The sequence below is a fragment of the Oryzias melastigma genome, linkage group LG6, assembly GCF_002922805.2.
Source record: "Oryzias melastigma strain HK-1 linkage group LG6, ASM292280v2, whole genome shotgun sequence".
Lineage (NCBI taxonomy): Eukaryota > Metazoa > Chordata > Actinopteri > Beloniformes > Adrianichthyidae > Oryzias > Oryzias melastigma.
The window spans coordinates 14,731,739-14,742,040 of NC_050517.1; the positions used below are offsets into that span (position 1 = coordinate 14,731,739).

The 10,302-nt window shown below is 41.6% G+C and overlaps 1 protein-coding gene across 1 annotated transcript in view; it reads left to right on the plus strand.

Moving 5' to 3' along the window:
- Positions 1–295: 295 nt before the first annotated feature.
- dhtkd1 (dehydrogenase E1 and transketolase domain containing 1) overlaps positions 296–10,302 on the plus strand; it is a 14,955-nt gene continuing 4,948 nt past the window's right edge. The window contains exons 1-12 of the mRNA XM_024281827.2: positions 296–581; positions 713–865; positions 3,195–3,406; positions 3,485–3,679; positions 3,764–4,033; positions 5,692–5,863; positions 5,935–6,133; positions 7,697–8,009; positions 8,091–8,175; positions 8,241–8,380; positions 8,457–8,607; positions 8,694–8,800. Of these exons, the coding sequence (XP_024137595.1) occupies positions 410–581; positions 713–865; positions 3,195–3,406; positions 3,485–3,679; positions 3,764–4,033; positions 5,692–5,863; positions 5,935–6,133; positions 7,697–8,009; positions 8,091–8,175; positions 8,241–8,380; positions 8,457–8,607; positions 8,694–8,800 (2,169 nt within the window). The 5' untranslated portion in view covers positions 296–409. The remainder of the gene's footprint in view (positions 582–712; positions 866–3,194; positions 3,407–3,484; positions 3,680–3,763; positions 4,034–5,691; positions 5,864–5,934; positions 6,134–7,696; positions 8,010–8,090; positions 8,176–8,240; positions 8,381–8,456; positions 8,608–8,693; positions 8,801–10,302) is intronic.

Consider the following 10,302-nt stretch of genomic DNA (forward strand, 5'->3'; position numbering starts at 1 on the left):
CAGTTTATTGCCAGGAATTACCGTAACAAAAATATTCTAATAAAAAAAAATCCTTTGCTTTGTGTGCTAGTATCTATATAAATAGTTTGTAGGTATATCTGCACATAACCCATTTATTACAACCAGTCAGAATAAAGGATATGTTTATCCTCAAAAACGTCACAACCATCAAAAGAAATAAAAACTCGCAAGTTTAGTTTCTAGAAATAAATCACACAAATAAAGTTTCCTGGAAGGCCCGCTTTTCTTGTTATTGTGCTTTTAAACGTGTCCATCTGAATCAGCCAATCAGCTGTCGATGCGGCATCTCCTCCCTCCAGGCCCCGCCCCTCACGGCAGTATGGCCGCCGTCCTGTAGACTGCTCGCTCCCGCGGTCGCATGTGAGATTAAAGGGTTTACCGCTCCAACATGTCCGCCGTGCTTTTCCTGAAAGCGTCGCTGAGCAGAATACCCCCGCGCGTGGCTCGAAAGGCTTTCGGCTGTGGGTATCACACCGAGAGGGGGGTGTACGGATACCGACCGAAGCAGACCGGCGAGGACCTACAGCCGCTCCGCGAGAGCCTCTCCGCGCTCAACCAAGGTCAGTAAAGGGTTAAGTGACAGCATGGAGCAGCTAGCGGCGCGTGCTGGTCAACACTTTGAGAACGCGCGTGACAGCGAAGCCTTAAAACAATTAACTTCCTGTTCGCTTGGTTCTTTTAATGATCTCAGATCATGGGCTCGCGCGTCTGGTGGAGGCGTACCGAGCACACGGACACAAGGCAGCCAAAATTAACCCATTACTGCCGGACAAGCCCGTGGCTGACGGGGTCCCGGAGATCAACATGTTGACTGACAGCGTGACGGGAACTCTCCACACCGCCGGTAAGAATGAACACGCGCATGCGCTTTAATGACAAATACCCGGATGAGGACAAATGGGTACTGACTGTTATTACACCCGAGTAACTTTTAGGAAAATATACTCCCAGGAGTACCTGCACAAACTATCACATTAATAGTAAATAAAATACATTATTTTCCACTATTTGCTTTAAAAAAATGGGCGGTACAAACACTTATTTTAGGGATGCAAATAATCAGTATTGGCAGATGTAACAATCGAACAAAGTAAAAATTTTCTGACAGTAAGTTTTATCAACTGCTTTGACCTTATAACTTTTAATATGTTATGTGGAGATGCTTTAAAATATCAGTTTTACAAATGTGCTGCTTTGTAATTTTCTTATGTTCGTTTTTTTTCTTTGTAGGCCTCTTTTGATCTATTGTAAATGTGTTCCCAGTGGTCTTTTAATTATGATTATGATGTTTTTAGCCAAAATCTAATCTCAGATGAGGAAAACGAAGACGTACATGGATCAATTTGTCTACAAGGGGATTAATCTAAATCAAGGGTCCCCCAAACTTTTTCCTGTGAGCGCCATGTAACTGTTTTCTTCTCTGATGTGGAGCCGGGGTCGGTTTGAGGGCTAACTAATAGAAAAACTTTTCCAGAGTGCTACACCAAAACAAAATTTTAATAATCCCTTTCTGTAATCTTCTTGGAAAAAAGAAATACTAAAAAATGTAAAAGAATCATGGATCTCTGATATTGTTTGGGGGCCGGGCCAAATGTGGAGGCGGGCCGAAGTTTTGGGACCCCTGATCTAAATGAAGAAATACTTTATATTTGCTGATAATTTATCTTTTTTTCTTAAATTTGTCAATTTTTGAGCTATCAGTGAAATATTTTCCAAATAATACTTTGTACTTGTATTTTTTTTTAAATCACCACCTCTTTTAATACTTTACATTAAGTCATTTATGAATACTTTACCCATCTCTGCGGATTAATGTTTACTGAAGTACACAAACTCAAAATGCAGAAGCAGAGTTTGGGACCATAAGGACACAAAAACTATCATGACTAGTTTTTCTGTGAATCAGTCTAGAATGGTAGTTAAAGACCCACTTGGGTAAAAATTGTGTTTTTAACATGTTCTTGTAGCATTTTCTCATGATGGAGGAGAAATGCAGCAAATATTAATCGTAAAATTACATTTCTGAGTATTTCTTTATTCAAATTGTTGTGAATCAGGAGCAGGTAGAAAAATGCAGTTTGAAAAACACTGTATTTTTTAATTTGGAAAATATGCTGCGAGCCACAACCTTCCAGCTTCGTTATATTTTGATTCATCCACTTGCAGACAAATAGATCCGTGTACGTCTTTGTTTTACTCGTCTGAGCTGACAACCGGCTTAAATCTGTACAACTGGATAGCTTTGATCATGCTAGTCATTCTTGTTGCATCATTAATGTTAGGTTGGCGTTGTGAGGGGCTGTAAACTAGAGAGAGAGAGAGTTTTAACAGATGATGGGAAGTGGGGGCAGGCTGTGCCAACAGTCAACTATGAGGCATATTATAATGAAGTCCTGCCGCTCTGCAGAAACTATGTCCCAGAAAATTACACAAGTTTTTAAATTTTGTTTTACCGTTTTAGCCCACTGGAAACGCTTTTAAAATATATCAAAAGATGATCGGAGTGGGACTTTAAGATTCTTTAGAATAACAATGGAGGTGAAAGTTATTTAGAATATCTGTTGGTTTTTTCTTTAAATAAAAGCTTAAATTCAGCACATTCATGTGACTGCTCAGCATTTTTTTTATTATAAAGGGGTTTTCTTATTTGCTTTTGACTAACTATTGAAACAAGATCTTTTGTTTGAAAAGTAAAACAAACTATCAGAGATTTTTGTCCTCAAAGTCTGTTACAATATTTGCAAAGAACATCCATGTTAGCTGATCAGGTCAACCGTGAAGTGATCTGCAAACGAAAAGCTTTCCAACTGTGTCCATTCAGTCAAAGTCCAGGCCTGAGCAGCGCCGTGCGGGGACAGTAGAGTGGAATCCTCAGTGTTGTTAGAATCAGAGAATATGTTTCTATTTTGAGTCTGAATCTTTAGATGTTATTGTAAAGCTGATAAAAATGCTTCTACAAATAAATCAACCTTTTTTTCTTCTTGTTCATTGGTAGTTTTTCCTAAAGGTTAATGAACAATTATTTTAATGCAACATTTTGGACACTTTTTGTTTAGTTTAAAACACCATTTAAACGAAAAAAACAAACAAATATGGATTGAAAACGATGATTTGATGTCAAATCAATTGCATCCATTCATATCATGACTTGTGGAATTGAATGAACTCCAAAGGGCTGCGGCACTTTGGAAAGAGCCAGGCTTTAGCGGAGGAGGTGCGGGCCTACCTGGAGAAGGTGTACTGTGGTTCCATGTCTGTGGAGACCAGCCAGCTGAGCAGTCTGGAGGAGAAGGAGTGGTTCGCTGATCGCTTTGAGGAGCTGAAGAGCGGGACCTTTACTCCAGAGGAGAGGAGACAGCTGGCCAGGATTATGCTCGAGTCTCAGGTACCAAAAGATTCCTTTGCAGAAGTTAAAAATCAAGTGGCTGTTTCATGAACCGTAATCCATCTGCCTTTTCTGCAGGAATTTGACCACTTTTTGGCCACAAAGTTTGCTACTGTGAAGCGCTACGGAGGAGAAGGAGCAGAGAGCATGATGGGATTTTTTAATGAACTTTTCCAGCAGGCAGCTAAAAGTGGAGTTACAGACGTCGTCATCGGCATGCCTCACAGAGGCCGACTTAACCTTCTGACAGGCCTGCTGAGGTTCCCGCCAGAGGTCAGACATTTTTTAATTATTTATGTTAAAATCAGCTTTTAAAAGACAAAAAGAACATTTCTTTAAAGTACATTTTCTCTGTAGCTCATGTTCAGGAAGATGCGTGGCCTCAGCGAGTTCCCTGACACCTCGCCGGCCATCGGCGACGTCCTCTCCCATCTCACCTCCTCGGTGGAGTTGGATTTCGGAGCAGAGCGCCCGCTTCACGTTACCATGCTACCCAACCCATCTCATCTGGAGGCCATCAACCCCGTGGCTCAGGGGAAAACCAGAGCCAGGCAGCAGCTCAGAAAAGAAGGAGACTATTCACCTGAAGACAACGCCCAGCCAGGAGACCAAGTCATCTGTCTGCAGGTGCTCTGAAGCAAATTTAAAAAGAAAGTAACAGGAGTGTTGTCAGTTCAGGAAATGACCACGAGGTGGATTCTAGCACACACGAGGCCAGGGGTCTGCAGCCTACGGCTCTGGAGCCACATATGGCTCTTTTACCCCTCACTTGTGGCTCTGTGGTTAAAGAAAAATTAAAAACTTAGATTTTAAAAAGTAACATAAGAAGTAAGTGAATCACAAGCTCAACAAAAGCATTTTGACAGAGTTTTGAATAATGTTAACCACAAAAAAAATAATAATAATAATAATTTGAGGTAGGTAGAATTTAGACGCAGCCAATTTTCAATTTTTGAACGAATTAAAAGATTTTAGGTGCACCTCGTGGTTTGGAAAATACAGTAAGGGACTCTGATTTGATTTTGGCTAGTTAGATTTACAAATTTCTTATTGAGATGCACAAAAAGTGTCTTATTTTTAAAGGAAGTTGTAAACTTCTGTCAAGAGTTAATAAAAAGGCTATTTTCTTTTTACATGTTTTTATTTATGCCAATAAAATAGGTGATTTGCATTTATCATAATATCAATAACATAAACACAAATCCTGTTTTTCTAAAGGGTGAAGTGGGACTTTATGGCTCCTTCTAGGTTGTTGTCTGTGAGAAATCGACCCAAATGGCTCTTAAAATATTAATGGTTACAGACCTCTACACTAGGCAAATCCAACAGGAAAAACATACTTACAGTCTGATTCCTAAATTCTTACTGACTCATTAAGAGTCTTTTAAAATATATATCTAACAACAAAAATCTGCTCAAATGGAGGTGTGGCCTTTAACCAGCTAGCTGTCAAATCTCCAGCTCTACAGTCTTTTTGCACCCATTTTTAAAAATGGTTTGATGACCTAATATCTAGAATACATGGTGACAACCACAGAGCCATAACCTGGTTTCACATGAAACCAAGGGAGGTTACAGAACGATTGAATTCTACATTCTTGGTGTGGATGCTTCTCTTTATCATTGACTGTACAAGAGAACTGGACCGAGCGAGTGTGACATCACTCATGGAAAATGTCTCACTTCCAGTTGTAAAGAGATGAACTCAGTTTAGTCGTAGATTTTTTGCGATACGAACGCTGCCATGTTGGAGCCACGTTAGTAAACAATGATTGGTCTAAGTCAATGATTCTGTGGCAATCACTCCCGCCAATCAGGAGTGAGTTTGTTGGAAGGCCACACCCCTTCCACTTGAAAGCGAGCTACACAAAATCTGTTAATCAGATGTTTCACCTTGTGAGGCCACATGCTTTTACTGATTGGTCAGTTTATAACGTGAATAACCTACACTTCAGAAAAATATAATACAAAAATAAGATTAACAGAAACATGTAAAAAGAGGTATCAGAACAAAAATTGTTATTTTGATAAAAATAATGACTGAGTAATAGCTATTTATTTCTAATAGAAGTCTATGGGATTTTGGCTTTTGGGAACCAGCAGGTACTTCCTATTTGGAACACGGGGGCGAGGGGGACTAAGTCCAGGTCCATTAAACAGTCAATACTATGCTTGGTTAAAGAATAAATCCTCCTCCTCTGCTGGGGATCTGATTCTAACATTTAACTGCATTTTTCTCCTTGTTGAGTTTGTGTTATGAGGTTTTTCTTTCATCTTCTGCACAGGTCCACGGTGATGGTTCGTTTACGGGTCAGGGGATTGTTCCAGAAACTCTCACTCTCTCGAACCTTCCCCACTACAGAGTTGGAGGAAGCATTCACCTCATAGTGAACAACCAAGTGGGCTACACCACTCCATCAGACAGAGGGAGGTCCTCTTTGTACTGCAGTGACGTTGGTGCGTGCAGCTCTTCAGTCGCGTCTGCTGGATCCGTTCATGTTTGAACCGGGACTGTTTGACTCACACAGGAAAGATGGTGAACTGCGCCGTGATCCACGTCAACGGCGACCACGCAGAGGAGGTGCTGCGAGCCACCCGGCTGGCTGTGGACTACCAGCGGCGCTTCAGGAAGGACGTCATCCTGGACCTGATCTGCTACCGCCAGTGGGGCCACAACGAGCTGGACGAGCCTTTCTTCACCAACCCGGCCATGTACAAGATCATCCGGTTAGTTCCACGCCGTGAATCGTTCTACTGACTGGTGATTTCTAAAATCTGTCCAGGGTGAATCCAACCTTCACCCATCAGTAGCTTTAGATTTTTCAGAACTTATTTCAGTAATCTGAACTTAATTCTATTTCTTTTCGTCTCTAAAAAACACTTAATAGTTGTATTTTGAAAATGAGAACCTTCATCGACACTACTTAGAAGATTTGTTTAGATCAGTGTTTTTAATAGCTAAAATACAACATTATACAGCATTTTAGAGCAGTAATTATGTTGTCGGAAGTGTGTGTATTACTATACTCTATCAAATTTATAGAGGTCAAAAATCTCCAATCTTGGACGTCTCAAATGTTATAACTCGTTTTTTCTGAATCAATTTGTAGAGTATTTAGAGGCTCATTACAGCCAAACTCTTAACAATTGATGTACAACAGCATGAGAAATGACAGGAAGGATTCATATCTAAAGGTGTAAATTTGCATTCACACCAGATGTGATTGGCGCGTCAAATTTGCATCTGTTGCCTCTCTTTTCTCTCCTGATGGCCGTTTAAGCGATGCCTCCATCTCTCTGTGGTCCAGTTTAAGAATTAACCTAATAGATAATATAAAAAAAACTGGACGAATATTTTTATTGGGCAGCAGATCTTGCTAGCTCTGCTGAGGCCTGCAGTGGAGTTCGCTAGCTCGCTACACTGTCAACTAGACAGCTGGCTAGCGTAGCGGCACGATCGCTCCAGCTCCATGGGCTCTGTGACAGGCTGAGGCTTCATGCGTCTGTTTAAAACCCTGTCAGGCCTTCACTTGAAATTCATGCAGAAACTCTGAAGCGACGTTCACACCATCCTCAGTAACGTGCGCTCAAGTGGCCACATCCAATGAAAAGTCTATGTAAAAGCGCATATATGCACATTTTAGGCTTCCCCATTCAAGACACTTGGGTTCATGTGTAGCTACACAACTGTTTTCAGGTTCTACGTACAAAAGACGGAACCATTGAAAGCGTGTTGCTAGTTAAACCAGGTCAAATTTTGACCAGTCAGGGATTTGGTAGTGATGTATGGATTTGGTTTATGTGCTGAACACAGCCTGACAGCGTCTGCGCTTATTTTTAAATGGAGATAAAGCAGCGCCACTCTCTTCACATGATAATAATCCATATCCACCATTGCAAAGACGCTATGAACAGAATGAACTGAGCCGTTTCTGTTTTGTGGCCAAATCGGGAGATTTACACCGTCTTGACATTTTGCACCAAGCCTCTTCAAACTGTAGAGAAAGAGGAAGATGCCCCTCTCGATTGTGCAGTGTGAACACCATGGGCTAAATGGATTATGAATTATGTCTTAGGAACAAATTAGAAAAAAAAAGTAATAAGAAGTTTCTGGTTCGTAAATTTCCTTTTTTGGACCATCTGGTTCTTTCAGATCTTCTCTAAGTTTATGTTTTATTGGAACTAAAAGATTTGGTTCTCTCTGAGCCTGAAGTTGGACTCCAGTTTCAGGTTTCCTCTGTGAGACTCTCCTGGCCTAACCCATTTGCCTATTTGACCGAACACTTCTAGATCGCGGAAGAGCATCCCCGACTCCTACTCCGAGCAGCTGATCTCGGAGGGTCAGATGTCCGAGTCCGAGCGCGACCAGATCAAATCCGGATACTACGGCATGCTCAACGACAAGCTGTCCAACATGACCCTGTACAGCCCGCCGCCCACCAACCTACAGGGCCGCTGGGGCGATCTCGTGGAGCCACAGCCCAAAGTGACCACCTGGGACACGGGGGTCCCCGTTCCTCTGCTGCAGTTTGTCGGAGCCAAATCCGTGGACATCGGCGAGCACATCCAGATGCACAGCCACCTGGTGAAAACCCACGTGCAGGTGCTGCCTCTGTAGTAGATGGCTTCTGGATGTTGTTGCAGCTGCAGCTTTAAAGTTCTTCTCTTTGTCTGGTGAGCTCAGGCTCGGCTGCAGAAGTTAGAAGAAGGAACCAAGCTGGACTGGTCCACAGCCGAGGCGCTGGCTTTTGGATCCCTCCTCTGCCAAGGTCTGTACCTCTTCATACCTGTCCAGGTTCTGTGTGGAGGTGTGAAACTCAACACCTTGTTGCAGGTTTTAATATTCGCATCAGCGGACAGGACGTTGGGAGAGGAACCTTCAGTCAGCGACACGCAATGGTCGTGTGCCAAGAGACAAACGACATGTACATCCCTCTGAACCACATCACCCCCCAGCAGAGCGGGTTTCTGGAGGTAACACAAAGTCATCGGTAAAATTGAATGAGCTGGATTTCATTTAACAATCCAGACTGTGTTGGGATGTCTTTAGGTGTGCAACAGCCCGCTGTCGGAGGAGGCAGTGCTGGGGTTCGAGTACGGGATGAGCATCGCTCAGCCGAAGCTGCTGCCCATCTGGGAGGCTCAGTTTGGAGACTTCTTCAACGGAGCACAGATCATCTTTGACACCTTCATCTCTGGAGGTGAACGTCTGATGACTTTACAGATTGAAGGCATTTTCTTTTCCGCCTCTTAAATGTTTCTGTGTTTGGATGTGGGGCGGCTGCAGGTGAAGCTAAGTGGCTGCTGCAGTGTGGGATGGTGATTCTGCTGCCTCACGGTTACGACGGAGCCGGACCCGAACACTCGTCCTGCCGCATGGAGCGCTTCCTCCAGGTCTGTTCCTAGAAACTCATACAACATAGAAGAATTTACAGCAGAACTCACAATATGTCAATCGCTTTTTGGAGGAAAGCTGTGACACGTTTGCTGGCGGGAGTAAACACCGCCACCTAGTGTAGCAACATATGAAGAAACTTTGAGTTCAACTGGGATTGACAAGCATTTAATCTCCCCTTCACATGGTATTTTCAGCACATTTTGGTACAGAAGGTGTGCAGTAAATAAACTCCATGGAAGTAAAAACAGGAATAGTTTGTCCAATCAGTTTGACGTCTTGAAGGATCCAAAACAACACGAGAGAACATGCTGTCCTTAGAATGAAGCACATCTTCATCTACGTGAGATCTTCCTAAGATTCAACACACTGGAAAAATCATGCCATGAAATGAAATAAAGCACTGGAGAGTCAGCAGGGAAGCTAACTGTCTATTTTTACTGATTATTCTCAACATAAATGCCCTGAACCTGGCTAGGGCGCCATCTGCTGGAGGGGGTGCAAAAATCCCAATTATCAGGCTATATATTCATGTTTTACTTTAATTGTATTTATTGACAGTTTGACGCACCACTCATTTTGGGAATAAATAAATACATTAAAATTTTCTGATAAAATAACTCATAAGTCTGATGTAATCGCTAATTTTGTCCGGTGCGGCGCCCCTCCATCCGTCTGTTAGTCCTTTTTTAAAACTTTAAGGATGAATAAGCAGCAAAACAAGTCCTCAAGGACAGGTTTAAGGGAAAAAAGAGGAAGTAAGATGTGGAATAACAGGCTCAAAGCAGAGGTTTGTCTGTTCATTTGATTTATTGAAAGTTAAATAAATTTCCCTGCATTTCGGTTGAAAAATACTCTCAAATTTTGGTTGAAAAAGACGAATTTAACTAGCTATCTAGTTTTTTTTTCTCTATCCCTAAACTTTTAACAATGAAGATCTTGAAACCTTTAAAACTGGAGATGCCGGGTAGGAAACAACTCACGAAAAATAACTAATATTTCATAAATAAATTGTTTTTTTAGTGTTCAAAGGTAATATATGATCATACATATGGATATAGTTCACTCTGAACGGTTTAAGAGAATCATGGTAGGGCCCCTTTAAGAAAAAAAAAACTTTCTTTATGATAAAATGTCTTAATAATATATGATTTAGGACATGAATGTCATTCTATGTCAAATTTGATCCTCCTGCTTGAATTAAAAATGCAAGAAAGTCAAACATGGAATTTTCTATCATCATAACTTTGGTTCACCTTTTATTATCAAATATATTTGTGACTTTACTGGTGTAGAACCTTTTTTTATATTTACATCTAAATTATATATCTGAAGAACTTTTCCTCTGAACAGCATCTAGACCAGGGGTCTCAAACTCAAATCAGCCGGGGGCCGCTGGAGACGGAGTCTAAGTGAGGCCGGGCCGCATCAGGATTTTCATAAGAAAATCGCTGAGAAAACATTCCAATGTTCTCAAATATCTTTATTTTTAACACAAAAT